Source organism: Archocentrus centrarchus, chromosome 24 (assembly GCF_007364275.1).
Source record: "Archocentrus centrarchus isolate MPI-CPG fArcCen1 chromosome 24, fArcCen1, whole genome shotgun sequence".
NCBI lineage: Eukaryota > Metazoa > Chordata > Actinopteri > Cichliformes > Cichlidae > Archocentrus > Archocentrus centrarchus.
Window position 1 is genome coordinate 29,800,180 of NC_044369.1, and position 27,049 is coordinate 29,827,228.

The following is a 27,049-nucleotide window of genomic DNA, read 5'->3' on the forward strand; positions in this document are numbered from 1 at the left end:
ATGTGAGGATAGCAGCTCTCACCGTGGTTCCCTGGAGTCCCTGATCCTTAGAAATGACTTTGTAACCATTTACAGACTAATAGATGTCAGTGATCTTTGATAGTCTGAGCCTTCCTGATCTCACAGTCCAGCCACAGAACAGCAACAGCAGGATTTCTATCTTCACAGGGGGGAAATTGAACAGAGGAAGCAGCAGCGACACCGTGTGGTTGGAGGAGTTTATTGTTCCTCATTTCTTTTTACCAAAATTGCCAAATCGAATGAGAACAAAGATTGGTTCAATTAGCTAAATCGATCAAGAAACAAGAAATAAATAATTAAATACATAATTTAATGAATTGGTTTTTGTTTTGTTTTTTTTTCTTCTGCTTATCCAATTCAGGGTCTGTGGGGCTGGAGCCTATCCCAGTGTCATTTATGTTTGATTACATCAATTCAACACACAAATATTGAAAACAGTCCTTATTAATCAGAAGAACACCGTTAAATGTTGTATCGTACAGTCATGTGAAAAACTAAATACACCCTTACTGCTCCCGCAGGGATTAAGAGGGTAAGTAGCAGCCAGGTGCTGCTAATCAAATGCAGTTGATTAATAAATCATGAGCAAGTGTGACCACCTCTATAAAAGCAGAAGTTTTGGTAGTTTACTGGTCGGGGAAATTCAGGTGTGTGTTAATGCGGAAGCAGCAGATAGATGAAGTCCTGATGTTCACAGATGGGTCAGAAGATCCGGGGTCTGGGTGCACTGATGCGGGAGTCTTCATCCCACAATGTGGAGTAACTTTTAAGAAGAGAGTTAGTATAGACATCAGAGCTGGGTTTACAGTGGGCAGATAATCAAAAGATATATTTATTATTGTGTCCAACAGTTTATCAGCACTGATGAGTATTAGATCTGGGAAATCATGCAGATTAGACGTTAAATCTAGTTTACAAAGATTGTGTGATGGCAAGTAAATGTTGGATTTCTTTGGGTTCCAGTGGAAGGACACGAGGAAGTGGATATATTGGCAAAACAGTCATTGAAATAACACTAATTTGACTTGCAGATGCCAGTAAGCAAAGCTGAATTTGAAAGCATTATAAATGGTCAAATCCAAAGAGTACGGCAGGAGCACTGGGACGTCAGCGACACAGGAAGGCATCTCCATAACGCTCAAAGACATGCTGTCATGAGAAGAGAGCGGGTTGGAACCGAAAAAAGAAATAATAATCACCAGTCTCAGGACACGCAGGTCTCAATAAAACACTGCAGCTGATAGACAAGCAGCCACCTGCCCAGCAGGTACAGTTAGAGTGCCTGTGACCAGGACAGGAATTCATTAACAGGAACTTTTAAACAGCTAAAGATTCATTTTACGCTGGAAGATCTTCAAATAGCGCTGCTGTTTATAACGTTTATACTCAACTGATGAGATTTGTAAGCGGAACTGGTTTAATAGAAAGACTTCTAAGTTTTTTCTGTCCAGTTCCTGATCCACACTCCAGTCCAGTAGGTGGCGCTACTGCACCTCTAAGCTGGTTTGCACACCGTCCTCCGGCTCGCCGTCGACAGTTTGAATAAACTTTATTCATAACGGTCTTTGATAACGTGTGAAACATGGGTGCGCGGGTTGGGCGTATGTTCAGAAATTTCAACTTGGAAAACCGGGTGCACCGAGAACTCTCCAAGGACAAGCCGCGAGCGGCGCCCCGGTACCCGGCCAACCTGCCACCGCCAACCTCCAACCCCGAAGGTGAGTGAGTGTGTTAAAGCTCCGCTGGCTTGTGTAACAGTTAACCTGGGGGTCACGGTCGGCTCACTCCTCAGCTGTCTGTCCTCGGAAACCTCAGGAACGGTTCTCCTGCTGTCTTGTGTTTCAGTAGTGGATTCATTGAACCAGAAGAACGCGCCGCTGTTGGAGCACCTCAGGTCCGTGTACGTGGAGTCCAGAGATCCGGCACCCGCTGCGGCAGAGGTCAGTCTCCCCGAGCGCTGCAAGGCTGCGACATTAGAGAACTTAGTGATGAACCCTGTTTTACTGTCCCCTGGTCAAAATATGAAGATATATACACATTAGTTTGTACCGCTGCTTTTGGTTGATCGTATAATAAATGCACCCATTTCAAAAAAGTTTGTCCAAAACCAAATATTTCTAAAGTCCTGAAGAAAAATCTCCATGGCTGTAAAGCCATCGGGGCCTGGGGCCTCTTCATTTGGTAGTTTTTTAATGACCTTTATAATTTCTTCACTGGTCAGGTCAGACCTCTGAGATGTGGACAGTTTAGGGAGATCAAAGTCCTGTAAAGAAAGTTTCCATGTTTGCTGCATCACACTGAGAATCTGCTGCATATCATTTTATTTAATATTCTCTAAACAGATCTCAGCAGAGTTCATTTTTAGTGCTCCTGCGGATCTGAGGGCTGAAAGCAAGAGATGATTATTCAGTTTTAAGCAGTTTGCCAACAATTGAGAGGTTTTGTCTGCAGATTCAGAATATTTGTGTCATTCTGAGTGAAAACTCGGCCTTCTGTGGCAGGATGCAGTTATCCTTCAGTTGTGAGATTTCTGAGGTGCTCTAAATGAAATCTTTTTTTTTTTAAATCCATCTTAACCGTACTCTGATTTTCTTCAGTTTCTGCTTGTTTTGCAGTCGCCGTTCTTTCCTCTAATGTGAAGAGTGCTAAATAATAAAGCTTTCAAAGCCTCCCAATAAATGCCTGCGGAGGGCGCTGTGGATTCATTTATCTCAGTATACAGTTGAACTTAGTGCAGTTTGGGGAAAATTGCAAAGTTTAATTATTTCTTTTATTATGAAATTAATATTATGCATTAAAGAAATGTTTTTGTTTGCTCATGCTGTCAGTTATAGTTCTTAGAAATAAAATCAGAATCAGCAGAAATCAGTATTGGCAGGTAGGACTTGGAAAATGGTAATTGGCCACGAAAGCGTGTAACGCAGTCGGTGCAGCTCTGGCATCATTGGATCGTTTCAGCTGTGATTTTGATCTGCAGCAGCTCCTAAAATAATCCCTCTCTTTATCTGCTAAATGCTGCGCTGTGCTCACCAGGTGGTTTCTAAATGCCTCTGCCTGATATTTGCTTCTGTCTCCTGAACTGATTAAACTGGAAAGGTGAGCGTCTCACACAGCGCGGTTTAATACCAGTTATACAAACTCACCTCACTGCCATGAAATGCTGTGGATAATTTACACCACTGAAGTCTAAGTAACCCTAACCCAGTGCTATGAGACGATGATTTATGGCTGCTGAGGATTAGTCATCCAAGTGTTTGAAATTAGGGGACACAAATTTTTAAATTTATTTTTAAAGTTATGTTTTTAAACATAACCAACAATTTGCGTGGGGCCTGGACAAAAAGCTTTCAAATGCATACTAGTTATTGCTTATTGCTTGGTTTTCCCTCAGGCATCAAAGGAAGTGACAGTGGGGAAAGAACAGCGACGACCCCTCAAGTTCAGCATCTTAGGATCTCCGCTGGGCCTGGTGGAGCTCAAAGACGTTCCCAGTGGTAAACTGACCATTGCTGAGGCCCTGAAGGCTGTGGGCAGCCACCAGCACCAGCCTCAGACGTGGACCCCTGAAAAGATCGCACAGGAGTATTCTCTGGACTTGAAAGAAACCAAAGCTCTTTTAGAGTTCTTCATCCCCTTCAAGCTTGAGATCATACCTCCCAAGACTAAAAAGGCCAAGCAGATAAAGGCTTCGTAGGACTGGTGTCTCTGTCAGTGGCAGTCAAATGAGAGCATATTACTGTTTATTTATGTACTTCAGTGTATGGCAATGGGAGAATGACCTGACATGTAGATGGGATATTTCATGGGAGATAGACTGCAAGAAACTATAAAAACATGACAATAACTAGATATTTAATCTGGAAATGAGTTTCTTCCTTTGGTTATTTATCTAATGAAAATAAAACAATCTAAAAATGGGTGATGTCCAATATACAGATGGAGAAAGCCTGCAGGAATCATCCAGCAGTTTGGAGAGAACATTTACTGGATGTTCATTTGGATGAACAGTGTCATATTTGTGCAATACGTACGCAGCTCTGGTCAGGATGTGGCTAGCCAAGTTCAGCATAAAGACAGTAATCAAATGGAAACAGCTAGCACAGTTAGCTCTGTGATGTCCAGTCCATAACTGTAAGTCCAGTAGCTGTGTAACTGAGAAACCCTGGTCCAAAGCTACAAGCAGGAGGAACATTATCTCAGCAATATCGCAGCATCACTTCCTGGGACCCGAGGGGTGCTTAGAAAGTATGTTTTATTTTTGTTTAAAAATGGGTGTAGCCACTGTGATGTTACCAGCTGGTTGGTGAAGTCATGTTTTAAAACCTTGAACATTTTTTTTCTATCACCATCTGTGTTTTGAAATGTGTACGTATTGATTGACAGATTAAGTTATACTATAAGTCAAACAACCTAAAGCGCAGCCTTCTTTGTGTCTGTAGTAGGGACTGTAATTTTCTGAGGTTATAGGTCAGGGGAGCTGAAGGGTCATTTTCTCATAGTTTTCTTTGCAGATACAGGACTTCTTTTTGAAACTAGAGAGGACTCCCCCTGCTGGCAGTTAGAAAGAAAACAGGTTTAATGAGCGTCTACTGCCATCTTATCTATACAGTCTGTGGAGACATATTGTGTTTTGCAAGTGATTGAACTCATTTGCATATCAAGGTCATATCACAGGTGCACAGTCAAGATGACAAAAACAGGTGAAAATACAAGGAGCCATTGGTCAGGTTTTATTTCTCAGTAACCTATCACGTGGTACCATCAGGCGCAAATGAAACCCTAGTCTTTATTAAGCTAATGGCTAACTCCACCTCTGTACTCATTAGGGCAAAATAAATGCATACATTTACTAAAGTAGATCATTTTATATATCTACTGTTTAACCTTTAAAACAGGATTTACATGATGAGTCAACTTTCGTGCTAAATTGCAGCTGTTGCATTTCAGAGTTTCAATCCAATAGTGAAAGTTAGAATGAACTATTTGAAACAGGCTGCTCTGCATGAGTACTTCTATTTGCTGGTACTGTGCTTGTATACAAGCTTGTGTGATAGAAGTAATTCCTCTGTACATACCACACAGAAAAGAAGTCAGTGTTTCTAACTGGTTTAAGTGTTACTTTACTGAGCCGGTGCAGTCCATCAGGTAAAAATAGTCTTATGGATAAAATGCAGCCGTTTACTTCTACATGTGCACTTGTCGGTATCTATCACAAGGGAGACAAACGGCAGTCATTTGTTTTGTCTCCGTCCACGTGTTACTGTAGCTCCGGGTTCCTCAAGGTTCCAGAAATAGATTCATTTGTAGGGTATGTTCCAAAATGTGGACCGGGATGTTTTCATGTATTTAGAAGCGTATTTATGAATGAAAACCAGCCGCTGCACACACGCACATTTTTCCAAATAAAAAGATTTTGTCTTTGATTTTATGTCTCGAGTCTGTCAAGAGTCTCACACTTTAGTTTCACTGCAGTAACAGTGTTCTAAGTGCCGTGAAAAATGCTTCAAATCACTGAATTCACTGTACAGTCACACTGTACACTGTGTAGTGTGTTAAGCCACACTAAACACTACACAGTTTCTGAAAACATTGCTTACTTTTCCATCAACGGCCTCCTTTTGTTGTGTTTACCACCCACTGCAAAGCATCCGCACATGCCCAAAAAAGCGCTTCCTCTAAACCAAGCCACGCCCACTTACATTCTGCCTTTTCTATTGGACGGTGGGCGAAATGGGGCGCACTCCCAGGATAGTCCGCTTTTCCCCGTGCGGCTTCCAGGAGTGTCAGTCACCACGGAAACAAACCTCTGTCAGATAGTTATACAGAGCGCGGAGGCCACCGGAAGCCATGTAACTTCTTTCAAAATAATGCAGGTATCTTCTAAATGAAGATTCAGAAAAGAAGGAATGTCGACACACTCCCTGAAATTTATTATTGACAAGAAGTATTTAGCTTTACTTTTTGTTTTTCAACACGATCATTTAAAAGATGACCCGTTTTCAATTTTCTGCTAAACAAATTTTATTTTTTTTGAAGGATACTATGACAAACAAAATCTGAAATTACAAAATTAAAGCCAGATATTTACAAGAAAAGCTTTAAAGTTTTCTGAAATTAAAGTAATTTGACAAAAATTAAAGCTTTTGAAGAAGCTCTGGAATGTGACATTTTTAAATCGTAGATCTGTGAGGAAAAACAACAACAGTGCCACATGGCTTCACTTCACACTTCCACCTAATCACATGATTTTCAACTAGATGCAGCAAACTGGTTAAGGCCAACAGAAGGTTGAGCTTTGGCAACTACAAGACAATTTCAGAGCATTTTAGGTGAACAATTAACTACACAAACTTTACGAAACCGATTCAGTTTTCTTTATAAAAATGACGTCCTTTATTTTGAAAGCCCGTATAGGAAGTAGTGCTTGTCTGTTCTTCCTGCAGGCAGCAGGCAGTGAGAGTAGTTTCTAAGAGTGCTGATAATTTGGACTTCATACAGCAGATGCTCACATACAGTGATACTCGTACATTTGTCAGTGGAGGATGGGCCGCTCACACGTCGCATATGGACGAAGGAAAATAAAGATTTGAGTGGGAAAAGTTCCCGTTTTCCCGCAGCGGATGAGCAGCTGCTGGAAACAAAGCCTTAATGGCCAAACGCGGATTCACTTTTTTCGTCTGTCCTCATTTGTGTAGGTGGCGGCATTAGCGGCCGTGGCGTTGTTGATTCAACATTTTATTTGATAACATATTCAGGCTTCTTCTTTGCTACAGCAGCAGTTTTGGGGTTTTTTTTTTGGCTTTTTCTGCACTGACGACCGGGAAGATTTTGGGGCGGTGAGATGCTCCGTTTGGAGGACTGAGCTGCTCCTGAGCTCCAGCATGGGAGAATGAAGCAGGTAATATCAGCGCGTTAACCCGACCAGCAGCCGTGTAATAATAATAATAATAATAATAATAATAATAATAATAATAATAATAACAATAATGTTATTATTATTATTATAAAAGCCTGATTATATATGTTTGCTAAAATCGTCCTTTAGACCGTCTGTTCCGAACACCCGCTGCTCGTCGACTGCGGGGATGTAAAGTGTCCGTTTCTTGTCTCTTGTCGCTGAATCCTGTCGAAATAAGCGCTTACATGCCCTCTAAAACAGCCGTCGACGAGAAGCTTCGGTTCGGCATGCATAGCTGTGAGCTGGTGGTGGATGAAGGCAGGGCCTGGCCCGAGTGATCTGCTGTTCTGTCGGACACTGAAATTCCTAAAATTAAGGTCAGTGTTGAAGGAGCTTTGAGCTCAGCTCACAGACGGTCATCTGTCTGTGAGAGGTATGTGCAGGTGTTGTGCCAATAAATGATCGATTGCCAGAAAGTGATTTCTGACGTTTCTGTGCGTCTCTATGTGTGATATATTATGTTGCTAAACAGATTGCAGTCAACAGGATTTATGAAGGAGTTTTATATAAAATAACGAAACAGCCTTATGACTGCGTTATTGTACCTACATTATAATAAGTCCAGTAATTTCTGACAACTGAAAATATCATGATATAATAGTATGATGTTATATTTGTTGCAATTTCTGCTGCCCTCTTGGCCAGATCTCTATTGAAAAATGTATTTTTAATGTCAGTGACTCTTTTTAGCCCGATAAATAAAAGATATCTAAAACTTACTTTGCCAAAAAATTGATTCCAGCTTCCACCTTGTGACAGGAAAATTCATTTTGGCTCAAAAAGACTTGATATAATTCATGAGAGATATGTTTGACAGACATAGGCCAACAAGTCATTTGCAACAGTTTAATTACAGACAATCACTTTTTGGCACAACACCAGCACATACCACTCAAAGACAGATGACCATCTGTGAGATGAGCTCAAAGCATCTTCAACCACCAATAATAACAAGTAGCAATCGACCAGTGTTTAAACCTCACTGTGTGGAAGAGACTGGAAATCATCCTGTTATCTTGAAGGCAACACCAGGCTCCACTTAAACATTGTATTCCTAAATTTATGAAATAAATGTAGCAAATAAATACACCATACAATGTAAATGCACTGATTTGGCCTTTATAAATTGTATTTTTTTAAATAATAAATGACAACAGGACAGAAGTGATTAAAAATAATGTATTCATTAGTCACCTAATTTATTTCCACTAGTTTAATTCCAGCTCAGTTTGAGGGTCATAAAGTGTGTTCCAATTGAAGTTGGAATTTTCAACTGGAACGTCTCTTCAAAAAGCCCAGACACTGTGGCTTCACAATCCAAGATGGCGGCAGTGCATGTAAACAGTAGTAAAACTGTAAAACTTGTAGTCTGTAAAGCAACTGTTGTGTATTTGTGATTGGCTTAATAAGCCATATGAAACGCAGCGATCAGGCTCTATCCATGAATGTGCTGCAGCAGTGTTTTGAAGCACAACAAACAAACTTAAATAAATACATAAAAAAACAAGCATTGTGCTGCATTGCTGGTGTTGCAGGAATAGCTCTATCTTGCTGTGGGTGCATCATAACTGCAAACCCTGCTGAAACCCTTTGCTGTAACTTATGCCTAACCTGACTTACGCCTCCCTTGAAATTTGATTACGTGACAGTCAACGCAGCCTGCAATGACTGTGATAGGCTATTAGTACTTTTGATTTCATCTTTGCATATCTGGCTACTTCTTCTTGTGCCGCCACCATTTTTTGAAATGACTGGAAGAGAAAGGATCAACTGGAACAAAGAAATTCCACTGCCAACTAGTGTCCACTTGCATAGGCTTCATTATAGGTTCTGCATAGATTCAATGCTGAAGTTTAAATTAAATTTGAGTGTACTACTTTTACTGCTCTGCATGTGTGAATTAGAACTGAGGCAGGTCAAGTGTAGAGCCTGACAAGACTGATTATCGGTGGGCTGATATTACTGGCTGATACTAGCAACAGTTGTCAGAAATTTAAATACACTCATCATTAGTATTAATGCCATAGTAATTTGGGGCTTTTAATGATTTATCTGAACCGTTCTTTTTCTAAGGTGGAATGATTGTACAGCATATATCTTTAAAAGAAAAAAACAAGAATTATTTGCACAAATTTGAATTTATTTTGGACTTCCTCTCATCCACCCAGGGTCAAAAGTTTACATAGACTCACTTATTTTAATAACTGGTGCTGAAGGTTCTACAGTGTCTTTTAACTCGACAAGGCCAATTTCTATTAACTTCTCATTAGTGATCATGATTGTCTACAACTGGTAGTTTGTCTTTGACAGCATAAAAATGATTTGTTTGACAGCACTCATTGGATTGACCAATACTCAGAACAATGGGAAAGTCCAGTGAGCTCAGGGAAGATCTAAGAAGGGGAATTGTAGATTTACACAAGTTGGGAAGGTCTCTTGTACCGTGTTTCCATTAGTATCTACTCAGTGCGGGTCGACTCGACTTGGCACGACTCGCCACGACTCGCCACGGTCGTGTTGTGTTTCCATTGCAATTGAGGACCACCTCAGTGTGGGTGCAGTCGATATAGCAGCGCAGGCAGTAGTGTCTTGACGTAATTTGTATCCGGCTCAATACACAACAATGGATGACATAGAGGCAAGCTAACATAGCTAATGCCAGTTTAATATCATCATGCATAAGTCCCCCGCACAATGTTTTAATGGATGAAGGTTATCATTGTTAAGTAAAACCCTGAACCGCTGAACATGTCATAATTGGCTCAGTGTACTTCAAAAGTGCTGCAGTTCGTGGACTTCTAGCAACAATTACCATAATAATACCATAGTAATACTCTATGTTGGTTGTGAAGTGCAGTTTTTCAGCTTTCAGAAACCGTTTTAATTTTTCTGATAGGACAAACGGTCACATAATTATGGTAATTCAAAATTCCTTTGATCAGCCGCCTCAGCGCTCGGCGTTAACCAGCTGTTCACGGCTAGTAGGGGCAGGTAGGTAATGGTGCTCCAGCGGCGATCGCCCGGCAGTATAGGGTTATAATATGTATGCTGTGTGTGTGTTTCAGATGGCTCTCATGTTGCAAAACTACCACTGCAAACTGTCGGTCTGGGCATTCAACCTGTGCTTTGCGTGCCTCCATTTTCTTGCTGTCAGGTTTTAAAAGTGGCATGCTTGATTCTGGTGAAGGAGTCGCTCTCGTGACTCCACTAGTGACAACACTCCCTAGCCACTCAGTGGCATGCTGTTCTTCCGTGTCACATTTTCGGATTGCCTTGGATCGCTTGGAACCCTGGCTAAGTGGGTACTAAAAAGTACCTGGTACCAGGTACTAATAGAAACACCGTCAAACCGCGCCAAGTCGAGCCGAGCCACGCTGAGTACATACTAATGGAAACGTGGCTTTGGAGTCATTTCTAAGCAATTGCAGATTTCAAGATCATCACTTCAAACAATTGTATGTAAGGGGTCATTCACAATTATCAACATTTTCCAAAGTGTAAAAAGAGTACTCTTTTTCAGACCCCCCTCCCCCCTCACCAAAACTGTACAAAGAAAATGTTGATCCTTTTTCCATAACATTTAATTTCACCTGGTTCTTTGGTATTTTAATGTAATAGGAAGTATTAGAAACAACTTTTGTTGAAAAATGCTGAAAATCTTGGTATAAAAAATATATATATATATATATATATATATTTATATTTATAGAGTGGAATAAACTGATTTCAATTTTAATGTGAATCTGTATTGCACTGCATATATGTACATGCTGCCACACTGTACACTGTCAGTAGAGCAATTTGTCATCTGTATAGCCGGTCTTGTGCCAAAAAGTGATCGTCTGCCAAAAAGTGATTTCCAGTATTTAAAAAAAAAAAAAAATGAATGGTGGTATTTATATTGTTGTAAATGACATGTTGACTTATAATCTGTCAAGCATACCTCAAACATTATCTCTCATGAATGATATCAATTCATTTTGAGTCATAAAAAACATTCCTGTCACGTGGCAGAAGCTGCAAACAGTTTTTGGCAACACCGGCTGCCCATGTTGCCAACTTGGCGACTTTTCAGACCCACCTAGCGACTTTTTTTCCCCCAAAAAGCTACTAGTGACAAATTTATTGACTTTTTCTGGCGGCGACTTTTAGAGCATTTTAGAGTTTAGCTGGAAACCTGAAATCCTCCGCTGTCGCCGTGTTTCATGTACATGCAGTGCTCGTACTGCATCTCTATGTACACTATGGCATCGCCTGGACCTTGCTTCGGCACTGAGGGTGACACGCCCTACCCACTCCCCCGGACCTTGATTCGTCCTTTAGTGACTTCTAGCGACAGTTGACAGCGAGTTTTCTTACACAAAAATTGGCAATGGTGCTGGCCGCCAATCACCAGATTACACACAAATACACGGGCCAGCATAGATGAAAACACACCAGGAACATGTAGACTTAATGTACATACCTTCTGCATAAAATTCACCATCATTTTCTGTGGGTTACTGCGTACGGTTTCCATGTTTGATTTGGCTTCTTGGAACAATACTTCCACTTCCTTATTGAATTTGTCTCTTTCCACACCTGCTGCGCGACACTCACCGCTTGTTCCTGCCTAATATCATCAGTAGAGTAATTTTGTGAATTGATGATGGCCTATTTTAGAGAATTCAATGAGGCCTTTGAATTGATCCACCAGATCGGAGGCCGTATTGTTGCAGACCATGCAGTGGTGCAGTAGTGTACAAGTGAACGAGAGTTGATGGCTCGGGCACTGGCGGCCAGGGGGCAGTGCTCAAATTACATAGTTCTGACCGACATTTTCTAACTATTTGAAAAGCGTACGTTGGGTGTTAACCCCCTCCCCCCGGCGTATGGTTTGGAAAATGTTGATAATTGTGAATGATCCCTAAGTACAAATTATTTGGATGTGTCATCACTTTGCCAAACCCTGGAAGAAGACCCAAACTGTCATTATTAGATGAGAGGAAATTGTTTAGGATGAACTTGAAATTGCTGGGACACCAGCATCACTGTCCACAGCGAAGCAAGTTTTACAAGTTTTAAATCACCATGGACTGAAAGGGTGCTGACCAAGAAAGAAGCCCCTGTTCCAAAATCAACACCTTTAAGCTCAACTGAGGCAAGACAAAGATTGAACTATTTGGCCACGATAACAAGAGGTGTGTTTGGAAGAGTAAAGGTGAGGCTTTCAAACCTGAGAACAGTGTAATAACAAGCATGGTGGTGATAGCATCATTGTCTTGGGTTGTTTGCTGCTAGTGGTAGTGGTATATTGCACAAAGTGGGTGGAATGATGGAGGGCTACTTCAACTTGGAGGTAAAACTGTTGAGTTCAGAGCACCTGAGTGGCTTAGTGGTGAAGGCGGCGATCACATACATATGCCGCGTTGCGGTGCGGGCGGCACAGGCGGCACAGGTTCGAGTCCCGGCCTGTTGCCAATTTGCCTGCATGTCTTCCCCTGTATCTTTCCTGCATTTCCTGTCTCCCTCCACTACTCATAAAAGCTGCTGTAGCCAAAAATGCCAAAAAAAAAAAAACCCTGTTGAGTTTGAGACTCAACAGCTAAGACAATTGAAACTTGGCCACATCTGGGTTTTTCAACAGATTTCTAAAGTGTGTAGTCAAGCTGGATTAGAGAAAATTCAAACTTGTGCACCTAGTTCTTTTTTTTTTCTTTTAAGTCATTCAAGATGTGTCCTGTACATCATGCCACCCTGGGAAAAGAACAGTTCAAATAAATCATTGAAAGCCCCAAATTACCATAACGTTCATCCCCATGAGTGTATGTAAACTTCTGACCAAAACTCTATTTGCCAGTCTACTGGCATTGGCATAGATTCTTTTGGCTTCATCAGGCAGTGACCTCCAACTTCCACTAGGGTGGCTGAGTGAAAAGCGGCTGCAATGAAAATTGGCACCTCCATTTCTGAGACCATAGAGCCACAAAATCTGTGTAGTGACCAAAAGAATATATATGGCTTAAATGATCTTTCTGCGAAGGGTGGTGGGCTCTCCGTTAGAGATAGGGTGAGGAGCTCTTAGGAGGGTCTCAGAGTAGAGCTGCTTCTCATCTATATGAAAAGGAGACAGCTGAGGAGGTTTGGGCATCTGACGATGATGACTCCTGGACATCTCCTAGGTAGGGTGTTTCAACATGCCCTACCAGGTGGAGGCCCTGGACAGGACACACTGGAGAGATTAAACTGTATCTCTCGGCTGGCTTGTAAATCCTTGGCGTCCCCTCGTATGAGCTGTATGAAGTGGCTGGAAGGAGGGGGTCTGAGCATTAATGTTATAATGCTGTAAAAGCAGTAAAAATTTCCAAATGAGTGTTGAACAGAACGTAATGACAGAGAAAGAGATAGAGACGGTGAAAAGGCATAGTTGTTGGAGTTTTTCTGTTGTGTCATCTCACTTGCATATTGTACCCTCTCTGTCCCATACAGTGAGGGAAATAATTATTTGGTCCCCTGTATAAGTTAATTGAAGTTGCTTTGTAAGATTACTCACAAAGAAGTCAACAGTCTAACTTTTGTGGTAGTTTGATTTTAATGGATAGAGACAGAGATTGTCTGTCTTTGTCTCTCTATGTTCACCGAGTGGCAGACTAGAGCCAGATCAATATATTGCCCCTGATATGGAAAGGTAGGAAAGTGGAGTTTAGTGTAAGGACTTTAAATGTGAAGGGACAGAGTTGGCTGCTATGATGGAGAGAAGAAAGGTAGATATATTGTGTGTGCAAGCGACCAGGTGGAAGGGAAGCATTGGAGATGGGTTCAGACTGTTCTACCATGGTGTAGATAGGAAGAGAAATGGAGTAGGGGTGTTCTTGAAGGAAGAGTATGTGAACAGTGCTGTGGAGGTGAAGACAGTGTCAGACAAGCTTATGAGTTTGAAGCTGGAAATCGAAGGGGTGATGCTGAATGCTATCAATGTGTATGCCCCACTGGCTGGATCTCAGAAGAGAAAGAGGAATTCTGGAGCAAGCTGGATGAAATGGTAGTGTCTTCAGTGGTGAGAGGGTGCTGATTGGAGCAGACTTCAGGAAAGAAATGCAGAAGGACAGATGGTAGTGGATTTTGCAAAAACATTGGAAATGCTGTGGGAAACATATTTCAAGAAGAGAGGGGAACATAGAACAATGTTAAAGAATAGAAGAAATCGCGCACAGGTGGACTACATCTTATGCAGAAGGTGCAATCTGAAAGAGATAGGAGGGGAGAATATAGCTAGGCAGCATCAGATGACTGTAGAATGACTTTGGAAAATCAAGAAGAGGAAGCGAGTGAAGGCAGAGGCAATGATTAAGAGGTGGAAGCTGAAGAAGGATGAATGTTGCACAGAGTTTGTGAAGGAGTTGAGACAGGCTCTGGGTGGTAGGGAAGAGTTACCAGATGAGTGGAAAAGTACAGCTGTAGTGCTGAGGGAAACTGCCAAGAAGGTGTTTGGCGTGTCCTCTGGACAGAGAAAAGAAGACAAGGAGACTTGGTGGTGGAATGAAGAAGTACAGAAAGTATTCAAAGGAAGAGGTTAGCAAAGATAAAGTGGGATAGTCAGGTAGACAGGAGTACTGGGAAGTGAGGCATATGGCAGAGAGAGAGGTGGCAAAGGAAAAGGTTCTATGTGAAGCTGAAAACTCAGGAAGGAGAAAAGGCCTCGTATCGATTGCCAGCCAGTCATAGCAGATGGCTGCCCTCCCTAAACCTGCTTTTGCCTGAGGCTTCTTCCTGTTAAAAGGAGGTTTTTCCTTCCCACTGACACCAAGTGCTTGCTCATAGGGGGTCATTTTGACTGTTGGGCTTTCTCTGTAATTATTGTAGGGTCTTTACCTTACAATATAAAGTGCCCTGAGGCGACTATTGTGATTTGGTGCTATATAAATAAAATTGAATTGAAAATAAATAGAGAGATTTAGCTGGAAAGGAAGGCAGTAGGTCAGGGTGAAGATGGAGATGGAACTGTGCTAATAAGTGAAGAGAATGTGATGAAGATGGAAGGAGTACTTTGAGGAGCAGGTGAATGAAGAAAATGAGAGAGGAGGACACATGGATGGCAGTCAGTGAATCAGGAAGTGCAGAGAATTAGTAAGGAGGAAGTGAAGGCAACTATGAAGAAGATGAAGAGTTGAAAGGCTGTTGGTTCAGATGCCATACCTGTGGAGGTATGGATATGTCTAGGAAATTTTCAAGAACAAGTGTCAGAGGTGATGTTTGACAGAAGGATAGCAGCAAGAGTCAGAGGGAGGGTTTACAAGATGGTAGTGAGACCTGCTATGATGTATGATTTGGAGACGTGGCACCAACAAAAAGACAGGAAGTCAAGCTGGAGGTGGCAAAGCTGAAGATGTTAAGATGTTTGATTGGGAATGACCAGGCTGAACAAGATTAGAAATGAGTATATCAAAGGGACAGCTGAGGTTGAGCGTTTTGGAGACAAAGTTAGAGGCAATGTTGAGATTGTTTGGACATGTGCAGAGGAAGGATCGTGGCTATGCTGGATAAAGGTTGCTGAAGATGGAGCTGCCAGGCAGAAGGAAAAGAGGAAGACCATGTTCATGGATGTAGTGAAGGAGGAGAGAGTTGTTGTGACGGAGCAGATTGCTAGGGATTCTTGAGGTGAGACGGAAACAGATGATCTGACGTGCCAACCCCTAATGGGAGCAAGCGAAAGAAGAAAAAAATGATAGTGGAAAGCATCTCTGCCTGTCACGTGAAGGACTGGGCTTCAATTCCCTGACAGAGCGTGAGTAGTCAGGTGCCATGTCTTTGGGCTTTTGTGTAGAACCACATAAAGAGGAAGCATCCAAGCAAAAGCATCTTAATACTGCCGAATATGACAATACTACTGTATAATTTGGCTCACATAGGGTCTGAGGCAACATTAATTCCACCTGTGCTTTCACTACTGTGAAAAATTAAATGTTTGCCACAGAAAAGCTCTTTTGAGTACAAACCCTGCTGTCTTGAGACTGTACTTTTGATTTTGAAAGTAATATCAGAAGAGGAATGGATGGGAGGGGGAAATGCAGAACTTCTTTTTTAGAGCGCTCTATAATGGTTTTGTATCATGTATTTTGTGCAGTGCGCTGCAAGATGTCTATGTTGAATTGCAAATAAGAATAGGTAGACAGTATGTCATTTGAATGCAGAGTGCGATATTATGAATGTGAAATGCTCAAAGGTACTTAAGAGCAAGGTTAAATTCAAGTCCTGGGTTGCAGGTTTCCATCTCGTCTGTGGCTGCTTCTTTTCAAGGATATCCTAGCAACATTCTTGAGACTGCAGAGATTACCCAGTATGAGACTGCTGCCACATTTCATATACTATCCCAGAGTGGAGGCAGCCTGGCAGGGAGTGGCTTTTGTCCTTGCAAAACTCGATTTATGGTCAAAAACCACTCCTCCTTGTTGCCAGAGTCTAACACCCTCCCATATGACCGTGTGCAACCTCAGTTTCTGCATGATGTTTCAGTTAATGAGTAATCATGTTCAATTATTAAGATTATAGTGTTCACCAAAATAATCAGGATTATAGTTCTTACTCTAATCAAGCAGCCTTAAGCCTTGATTGTACTTTCCATGTCCGCAAGGCTGCTACAGTCCAGTGAGCTAAACTTCATCATCAGGCGATGAACGTCAGGGTCCCTGCAGATGTCCGTGTGCTTGCCAGTGTTAATTTTGACAGCAAATTTTGATTTAATTTTAGTCATCGTCTTTTGTCGAAAATGTAATTTAGTTTTAGTCATAATTTAGTCATCTGAATAGTTTTAGTTTTAGTCGACGAAATTATCGTAAGAATATAGTCGACTAAATCGACGGTCGATTTAGTCCACTAAAATATAAAGAGTGTAAAATGTAAATGCTTTTTCTTCAGTTCCCTTGAATTAGTCATCATACACACTTACACAAAATTAAACATTTATTAAAAGTTATGGAATATTATTAATAATATTAACATTAGCGTTTCACCTGCTTCCCACACACCTGATCATTAACACCACCTTACTGAGATAATGCGTTTTACAGTAGTGCACGCTCTGAAAGGTACAGGGCAGTGTTCAGGACTAAGATTAGGAAAGGCTAATCCACTGCGGTGTGGAGATTTTCTCTAAACAAATGCTAAACTGGGAAAAACACTTTGCATGACATTAAAATTCTTACCTTTGCATGGAGATCTGGGTGACTGGTTTGCAAATGTTGTTTAAGATTTGTCGTGTTTTTACCCGAGATGGTTTACACGTCATTTTGTTTGTCACAGTATCAAAGGACAAATGTGTCCATACATCGGCTCTTCTCTTTCTCCCTGCTGACATTGTTTACATAGCTTAATTCTATCGGAAGTAAAGACAAATCACAGGCTAGTTTGTCCTTCCCGGGTTTAGAGCAAATTTGCGCAACTGTGCGTTTGATTGGATGTTTTCCTAACTTGTCCTGCCCTGTAACAAAATTCAATAAGTTCTGATTGGATTTCGTCCCCGCCAAGCATTTTCGTCTCGTTTTCATTCGTTGACGAAAGTGTCAATTGATTTCGTTATCGTTTTTATCCTTTTAGGTAGTTTTTATTTAGTTATCGTCTCGTTATCATCATGAAAAAAAGTGTCGACGAAAACTAGGACGAAAATATTTCGTCAATGAAATTAACACTGGTGCTTGCCTGTTCTTTTGGGTTTTTTTGTGACCACACGGCGTCATCCCCAGAGAAATTTACATGCATGCACCCCAGGTGGCAGACTTTAAAGAATTATAAGGCCTCGTTTACACGACACTGCTTCAAAATGAAAATGGCGTTGTTTTGATGCGTTTCGGCCTCCAGTTTACACAAGAATGGAGTGAAAACAATGCGTTCTGGAAACGGGGTCCAGAGTGGAGCATTTCAGAAATGCTACGGCCTGCATTTCCATGTAAACGCACAAATGCGATGCTTTTTGGGAACGGGGGCACTTACTTGCTCATGCGCACTATGGTTGCGACCGCCACAGTTTTCAGCACTTGCGCTAATAGATGAACAACACTCGTTAGGGGTTAGGATTCATGAGCGCTTCAGCGAACTTCGAGTAGCACGATTCACAGTCGATCTTTTCTTGTGTTTTTGCTGTTTTATAATTAAGTGTTGTGTGCAGCAGCAATCCAACCTCGTTGTCAGTCCACACAAATTGGCCATTTTGTGAATAATGAACAAATCTGCACGTTGTGTAAACAAGCTTAGCAAAAAAAAAAAAACCCAAAAGACACTGCCAACTTGTGGCCTGGCATTGTTTTTACCATTTCAAGTGTCCTTGTGTAGACGCAGAGCGTTTCTGAAACGCATCTAAACGACACTGTTTCCAGTGAAAACGTTGCCGTGTAAAGGGGTCCTAAGAGGAATGACCACTCAGTTATCGGATCCCCAGCTGTCCGTGTTTGCAATGGAGGATAATCAAGTCTTTCCTAGGCAGTAGGGAAGCACGAGACAAAGAAGGCTAGAGCTAACTGGTAACCAATGACTGCACTTTCAAAATAATAGTGAGGTGTTGTCCTCTACTTAATGAGGCACATATGCCATGTTCTGTTGAATAGATTAAAAAAATGTGAAAAAGAGTCTTCAGATATACTTGGGAAGCTGATCATATAACTGGGCAGCCTGCCCGCTCAATCCTATGTGTGGGGAAACACTCTCACAGATACATCAGTGTTTAACAGTTCTATCTGAAATAAACATGGTGTTTTGATGGGTTATTATTACTGTAAACTGGCATCTCTCAGCACCATCATGAGCACCATTGTAGGCTCACTAGGCAGGTTTCCAACAAACCTTTTCTCTCCTTGCAAATCAAGGTTACAAGATGTGTGAAAAGCTGTCTGCATATTCTCACTGCAGTTCTCATTACATAATTGCATTGCCTCTACAGTGTTTGAACACTTCCCCGTCTTTCAGAACACCAAGTACCATCCATTTTCTCTGCAGGATTAATTGATTGCTGGGAGACTGAAGTGGCTATTTTAACATTGTAGGTCACTGCACCCTTAAAGCAAGCAAAAGAGCAGTGAACACTGCTACCCTACCTGTTGAGGTAGATGTGCAGCAGTCTACCTCGGTGAAGGCAGCATGAATGAAGTGGGAATTGGGCCAAGAAGATTAAACCTGCTCCTTTTTGCTCTCATTCACCAGGTTTTCATTGTGATGAAGCAGTGGTAATTGCAGCAGATGATAAGTTTGCCATCAGCATATGAATAAATCAAACTCTCCCAAGTTTCACTGCTGGTTATTTTCTTATTGTAGCTTTTTGTCTCCTTAGTGTGTTGGAGAGATGGCACGATGACGCGATTTGTCAAATGGCTGCATATCCATGTTTCCACAGCAGCTAAAATACAGCTCTTTCTAACAGGCTCAAATGCAGCGTTCTCACATTAATTGCTTATAATTACACTGGATTGATTTTTTTTTATTTTAACACCCACACAGAACTACAAAACTAAAAAGCTGAATTTGTGTGGAAAGTTATCCTATTAACAAATGGACTCGTGCTGCAAATTTATTACATCTGGCTGCCTATCCATTGTAATAATACCAACCAGCCAGCATGCAAAGCCTCCAATGTTTATACTAGTGATAAGGGTTTTATTGCAGTATTTGCCTTGTGTCCAGTCGAACACTGGCTGTCTCTTACTCCCAGTGGTAACAAAAAACTGAAATAGGATTTCTTATCACATTTCAGCCAAACACACCAGACAGTCTATTTCTTTTTGGAGAGAGGTTCTTCTTTCTGTATTCCACTTTCAAATGAGCTTTAATTCAGTATACTGGAAAATAAACTTTATGCTATTTACTTCTAAGATGTAATTATTGAGCCTTTTTTTTTTTTTTACTTGGTAAATTTTTAACATTTTTTCCAAGGCAAAGAACTGAAAAGGCAAGGTGGGCTACAGCACACAACACTGCATTCTTGGAATGTATTTCTATCAAATTTCTCTAACTGTTAACGTTACAGGAAGGTAACGTCCTCTTCAGCTGAATTATAGGCAATCTGTTTCATCCTCTTCTGCAGAAAGGTGTCTCCTTTAGATCTTAGTGAGAGTCATCTTCTCCATTATAAAGATTCCCTTTCTGTTTAAGATGTGAGAGCCTATTTTATTACCCCAACATACAATACCATAATCTCTTCAGGGATTCCATATCCGAGGGTCTTTCTTAAAATTCTGTTCAGTTCCTCGAGCTTGTTTAAGTGTGTAGTGTCACTCACATGGAACACCAGTCCTCCTCAACTATTTCTGTTTCTTTAATTATTTCTTGATGAAAATCAGTGCATTCATCTGCCCCACACCACACTGTAGAGCCAATAGCAACTATGCAGTTTTAATGATCCAATCAGTGAGGATCTCATCTCTTGGCAACCTTGCTGTTATGTTTCATCTTCCATTTTTTTTTTGGTCCTGCTTCATTAAAAAAATTAATTACAAGTTCAGAAGTGTTGGTAACAGCATTTTTGGACAGAAAACATAGAGAGCCGTCTCCTCCAGTTTTCAGTTTTTGTGCTAAGATAGGCTAGCCATGTCCTGCATCTTTGTGTAATGTGCAGACAGAAAAATTGGTATTCCCTAAACCAGGTGTGGGCAATCAATTTAACCAAGAGGCCACATGAGAAACTAGGACTGTTGTGAAGGCTGCACACTCGATATGAATTTTATCTCTTTATAGACTGCTACTGGTAGGAGTAGATGTTACAATTAGGAATGAAAATTTGAAATGAGCATAGTAAAAATACCCACATTTACTACTGTTTAATCAGCATTCCCCAAAACAATTGTGAACAAAAGGTGCATGTATTTGCAAAATTTCAAAGACTTGACTTTCCATCCATCCATCCATTCACTTCCGCTTATCCTGGTCAGGGTCGCGGGGGGGCTGGAGCCTATCCCAGCTGTCATAGGGCGAGAGGCAGGGTACACCCTGAACAGGTCGCCGGCCTGTCACAGGGCCAACACAGAGAGACGAACAACCTTTCACACTCACATTCACACCTATGGGCAATTTAGATTAGCCAATTAACCTAAGTAAGTGCATGTCTTTGGAATGTGGGAGGAAACCGGAGTACCCGGAGGAAACCCACGCAAGCACGGGGAGAACATGCAAACTCCACACAGAGAGAGGGAGAGGCCTGGGCCAAGGTGGAATCGAACCCAGGCCTTCCAGATGGTATTCTATCTGTGAGGCAACAGTGCTAACCACTGCGCCACCGTGCTGCCGCAAGACTTGACTTTATAAGTGCTTATATAAAATTGCTATTTTGCTTTTAGTTTCATCTTCATCTACAGTTTGTCAGTGCTGAATCAAAAGTGCAACAGTCTGTCTGTGATTCAGCGCTCTTGCACTGATGAAGTTACTTATTTCAGTTACAAGATCAACAGCATGGTCCAATTATAGCACTGACTTACACAACACCTCCTAATGTATAAGACAATGCAAAAAAAATACTAATTTCAGTTCTGGGTTCATTTCAGTCATTTTATCTTGCATCTGCTTCGAAGGTCGGACATTTTTCTTGGTCAGATTTAGATATTCATCAGTTGTAACACCTGCCAGTTTGTCCCATTTCAACCCAAGCCTATCCAAGCTTGCGCTTACCTCAGTGAACAAATCATTCCCTGTTGTAGTCCTTTTCATTGGGCTTTGCTTCCAGTTCCATAATCTCAAACTCTTTCAGAGCTGTGTCGTGGCCATCACAGCTCTTGTCCACAGTTAAGGAGAAAAAGTCCAAATAGTCTGCACAGATTTCCTGCAGTCCTCCGTCCATCTTGTTTCAGTTTACCCGGAGAGGGGCACTTTCTCAAATGTTTCTTTTTCCTCAGGGCGTATCAGTGCAGCGGAGTCCTCACAGTGTCTTATTAAAAACTCTGCATTACTTTCTTTTTTTTTTAAATATGAGCTGACATCTCCATGAATGTCTGTTCCAGCACATTTACAGATAAGCTGCATTTGCTTACACACATGTACATATGTAAATTAAAAAAAGAAAAAATAGCAATTGCCTTGAAAATAAAAACAACAAAGTTGTATTGTGATTGGCCACAGCATCGCAACAAGTATTTAGTGACCGAAATGGGACAAACTGCACACTTATTTACATTTGAATCCTAGTTTCCCATCAACCTCATGCAGGCTGGTCAGGGCAAACCACAGGGCAGACCTGGGCCGTATCACCCAGGTCTGCCCTGAATACTGAAATAACAATTCAATAAATACCTTTGTGTCTTCAAAAATGTACCTTTGACCTTAACGACTGTGAATGAGAAGATTATGAAATAAAACTGAAGCAAAGTTGAAAACATTAAGATCACTGTTTTGAAAGAAGGGCACCTGTCTACGTGTATGTCAAGCAGCCACAGCATTAAACGTTAAAATTAAAAGACCTAATATTGCATAGATCCCCTCTGTGCGACAAAAGTAGCTCTGATCCATCAGGGCATTGATCTGCAGCCTCTGGTATCGGGAAATTGTGTTCTGTGCGTAGCGGGGTGGGGCCTCCGTGACATCTGGCTAATTTGGAAGCCAAGTCAACAATTTGGCTTTTTTGTTGTATTCCTCTTTTTTTTTTTTTTTTTAAGACAGAGTGGGGCACATTTTCCTGCTAGAGGAAGCTGCAGCTATTGGGGAGTGCCATTACCATCTGTCCTCAGAATTATAGTTGGGTGGTATGGGTCTAAGTAACATCCAGATAACATCCATTCTACAACGCAAACACTTGAAAACAATCTTTAGCGTTTCATTCTAACTTTTTATATCAATAATAAACAATTCTGTCCTTGTAATATGCTTAATGTTTTCAGAAATGTCGTAGTTGTGTGAGTTTAGGGACATTGGAAGCTACAAACATTTAGCTGAGGGTGACTGTCATGAGTCCAAGTCCAAGAGAAATTTGAATGTCTGAATGTCTCCTATTGTGCCCTTTTGATCTACTTGGAATTCAAATTTTTTTTTATTTATGTCTTAGGGTCTTGCTTCCATGAAGATGGTGCCATGTTGCCTTGAGGGGATGATATCTGCATGTCTGACATCAGGTTTAATGTGAACTCTCCAGCAACGATGTCTGACCACCCTGGAGAAGAATGGTTCTCTCCACTACCATTTCCCTCCCGAGGACATGGGACATTAATGCCAGTCTCTGCTGCCTCGTTACGGGGTTGCTGAACCTTTCTGAGAGGCCACCAATGGAGTACCCCTTGGCAAACATTTCCCTGGGCTCCAGGTCTCCCCCGGAGCCAGTCACCCCAACAGCAGAGGCTCCCGAAATCAAGCAAGGTGTCGGCCTACCGCTGCAGATCTTCTTCTGCTTTGTCATGGTGGTCATCCTTTTAGTGGCGCTGTCAGGAAACATAGTGGTGTGCCTGATGGTGTACCAGAGATCTGCCATGCGCTCGGCCATCAACATTCTCCTGGCGAGCCTGGCGTTTGCAGACATGATGCTGGCCATCTTGAACATGCCCTTTGCTCTGGTTACTGTGGTGACCACCGACTGGATTTTTGGAGATGTTTTCTGTCGAGTTTCTGCCATGCTCTTTTGGTTCTTTGTTATGGAAGGCGCAGCTATACTGCTTATAATAAGCTTAGATCGTTTTCTTATCATTGTGCAGAAGCAAGACAAGCTAAGCCCACAGAGAGCTAAGTTACTCATAGTGGTCACATGGGGACTCTCTTTCATTTTCTCCTTCCCTCTAGCTGTTGGCTCACCTCCCTTACAGATCCCACCCAGGGCTCCTCAGTGTATATTTGGCTACAACAATGAGCCTGGTTACCATGCCTATGTGTTGATACTAATGCTAGTCTTCTTCTTCATACCTTTCATGGTCATGCTGTACACTTTTATGGGGATCCTGAACACCATCCGTCACAACGCCATTCGCATCCACAGCCACACAGACAGCGTCTGTCTGAGCCAGGCCAGCAAACTGGGCCTCCTCAGCCTCCAGAGGCCCTTCAAGATGAACATAGACATGAGCTTCAAGACCCGTGCCTTCACCACCATCCTCATCCTCTTCTCTGTGTTTACGGTGTGCTGGGCACCCTTCACTGCCTTCAGCTTGGTAACTACCTTCAGCGACAGGTTCTACCACAAAGACAGCTTTTTTCAAATCAGCACATGGGCCCTATGGTTGTGCTACCTCAAGTCAGCCCTCAACCCTCTTATTTACTACTGGCGGATCAAGAAGTTCCGCGATGCCTGCCTTGATCTGATGCCCAAATACTTTAAGTTTCTTCCTCAGCTGCCAGGCAACACAAAAAGGCGCATACAGCCTAGCGCTGTGTATATATGTGGAGAGCATCGCTCTGTGGTGTAACTCCACACTGAAACACTGTTAAAATACATCTTTACAAAATGTACCTTGCCTCACTAGGGTTTTTTTTCTGGTGGTTTATGTCTCTTAGCAGGCTTTAAAACTGAAATTAACACTGCATTAAAAACATAGGGGACTGACGTGGCATGGTTTACTGCTACACAAACCAGATTGAAGATCTAATCCAGAAGGTACAGGTTGAGCCAAACATCCAAGAGTTGTAAAGGTTGTGATATTACCTGGGATTTTACAAGATAAAAACAGGACTATGCCTTTGGTGGCAACGTTTCCCTGGTGTCGCAGTGTAAGAGCTGATTTTCAGTACTGAAACTGTTCTTTCTGATAACTTACTTGAAGATTAGGAACACACATTTTTCCTATTGAACATCAAACCAGACTGGTCACATATTTTACAAGTGAAGAAGAGTTTTGTTTGAGCTTTTTTGCAGGTAAGTCCACATGAAGTAGCAACATTATCAAATATAGAGCCGGTTATTGGGTAGTAATTACATATATGTCAGACAGGAAATTCAGAGTGTTTGAATCCTTTTGAAAGGGCAAAGGAGAACTGCAAAAAAGTGACGTTCTTCTGTCATTTATGGATTATAGACACGGCTTAAGTAAACATAAGCAGCCCTTCAGTATGATCTCTTGCGGCAACAGAAAATAGACATGCTCCTTGCTGGGTGCTGGAACACTTTTCAGAATCCTTGCAGATTTTAGCCAGCAGCTTGCTTTGTGCATATGCTTTTAAAATGTGTAGTTTTCTACTTCTCTTTAATGTAGTCGAGTGTTCACAATGCTACTTAAAAACCTTTCTCATTCCCAGCACTCAAACCACTTCTCGATTCACCCAAAAATATATACATTTTTAAAAAATGAAATTAATATCTTAAATCTTTTGGTTAGACTAGCTTTCTGGGGGACTTTTAACTAAAATGGGTATATCTCAGGTGTTATTGAGTGACCTACATCATTTGACAGGGTGGAGACATTAAGAGTGCTCTATCTGTTCACACTTTAAGATACTGTCAAAACCACCAGGAACAGCTGGTGAGTAAACCTTGAGGTCAGAATATTTGATGACAAGTTTATGGTCTAAAGATTTCAGATTTTATGAGCCGTCCAATATCAGCTTCAGGGACTTTACAGTTCTTGGTAGCAGAATATAATCGGCTCAACTAAAAGGTGCTGATACCCTGTACCCAACATCCTGGAGCAAATATTTTAAGTAAGCGCAAATATGTTTTTGTCCAAGAATAATCTACCACCGTGTGTGCAGTAGATCTGTTCAGCCTGCCCAGTGTGGTGTAATATGATGTTTTATTGATGGCAAATGTCAGGTTGGATGTTTTTGTATTATCTGCCTCAATCCCCCCCACAGTGATTTAATGCAGTGTTAATGTCAGTGTGACTCACCACTTTGAATGGACAGGGTATATATGAAGATTCTTTGCAAGTTGTGGGACTTCCAACAGCTCAATGACAACTGGACTCGGCATGTGGAAGAGAGTTCCTCACAACAGGTGGATAGGCCAGGTAAATCCTACAGTTTGTCCTAGACAGCAGCGAGACCCCAGCAGATAATGGACAATTTTGGGTTCACTTCTGTGGAAATCTTAGGTTGTTCATTTTTATATCCAGTATATACATCTTTATATTCAAAGCTAAATCTGCTGGATCTCTGTGCCTATCTGATATTTTCCAAACTTGAATCTTGAAACTTGAGCTCATCTTTTGAAACACACTGGAAGTCCAGTTGGCCTTTGAGCCTGTAGGGAGTCTCGGCCATTCAGGAAATTGTATTTCCAGAAGTAATAAATGTTCTGTTCTGGCTGTTTTGTCTGGGTACTCAGATAACAGACCAAGCAAAAGGTACATCTGTCTTTGACTAAGACATAGGAATGACCTACTAGTTGATAAGTGGCTGCATCTTACAGGTGAAGATGCTTATCTCCACCAGCAGCAGCTTCAGATTTACAGCTAGTTCTAGGCCAACTCAGGTGACTTATAACTAGGCTTTCAGTACAGTTTTTAGTGCCAAAGTTCTGTCTTGTCAAAAGAGGCATTAAATATTTTTGCTTAAAATAAGCCTAAATTTGGAAATAATATCATGAAACAGTCCAAATATGTGATGCCATCTTTTTGGAAATTCAAATGTAAAACCCAGCCCTGCTTCACAGACCAGATGATCTAAAACTGCTGCACTGGATAAACCTGCTCGAAAGCCATCACTGCAGCCATGACTTTCTGTACCCACTGAGCCCACAGTACCCACTCCTCCAAAGGTGAGACAATGGCTCTCAATTAAAAAAAAAAAAAAAAAAAACTTTCAAGTGAAGTAATTGTCTGACGATAACCATTAAAAAAAGGGAAAATGCTTTACAACTCCTAAAATGCACTGATTGGCACATACTATGTGAGGTGGGGCTGGTTTTTTTGTGTGTGTGTGTGTGTGTGTGTGTGTGTTTCTTTTATATTTTAAGAAGATAGCCTGGGCTTGGCCTGACCTCAGATGATTTTGTTGCAGGTAGAGGACAGTGTGTTTAGCTGTATAGAATTTAGTTTTACCAGGCATGTACATTAACAGCTAAGTGGAATCTAGTTGTGGTCAGAAAGTGGCCATTACACATTTGAACATGTATATTTCTATTTAAATGTCTTGATTGTGCCTAATAACTAGTCCATTTGCCAGTCAGAATGCTGCTATATCTGGTGAAAATGTGCAATTTCAGTGTAC

At 41.5% G+C, this 27,049-nt stretch overlaps 2 protein-coding genes across 3 annotated transcripts; both read left to right on the plus strand.

The window, feature by feature from the left end:
• Nucleotides 1-1,530: 1,530 nt before the first annotated feature.
• On the plus strand, nt 1,531-5,414 carry ndufaf4 (NADH:ubiquinone oxidoreductase complex assembly factor 4). 2 transcript variants are annotated; one of them, XM_030721013.1, is made up of 3 exons: nt 1,531-1,739; nt 1,870-1,961; nt 3,413-5,414. In XM_030721013.1, the coding sequence occupies exons 1-3, from the start codon at nt 1,604-1,606 to the stop codon at nt 3,713-3,715; spliced, it is 531 nt and encodes a 176-aa protein (XP_030576873.1). In that variant the 5' UTR covers nt 1,531-1,603; the 3' UTR covers nt 3,716-5,414. The 2 variants fall into 2 exon arrangements, with proteins under 2 accessions (XP_030576873.1, XP_030576872.1); XM_030721012.1 differs by having other exon boundaries at nt 1,534-1,739; nt 1,867-1,961.
• Nucleotides 5,415-6,457: 1,043 nt separating this feature from the next.
• Nucleotides 6,458-26,713, plus strand: gpr63 (G protein-coupled receptor 63). Its single transcript, XM_030721011.1, has 2 exons — nt 6,458-6,919; nt 22,968-26,713. Exon 2 carries the CDS (start codon nt 23,083-23,085, stop codon nt 24,310-24,312), a length of 1,230 nt encoding a protein of 409 aa, XP_030576871.1. The 5' UTR covers nt 6,458-6,919; nt 22,968-23,082; the 3' UTR covers nt 24,313-26,713.
• The last annotated feature ends 336 nt before the right edge of the window (nt 26,714-27,049 follow it).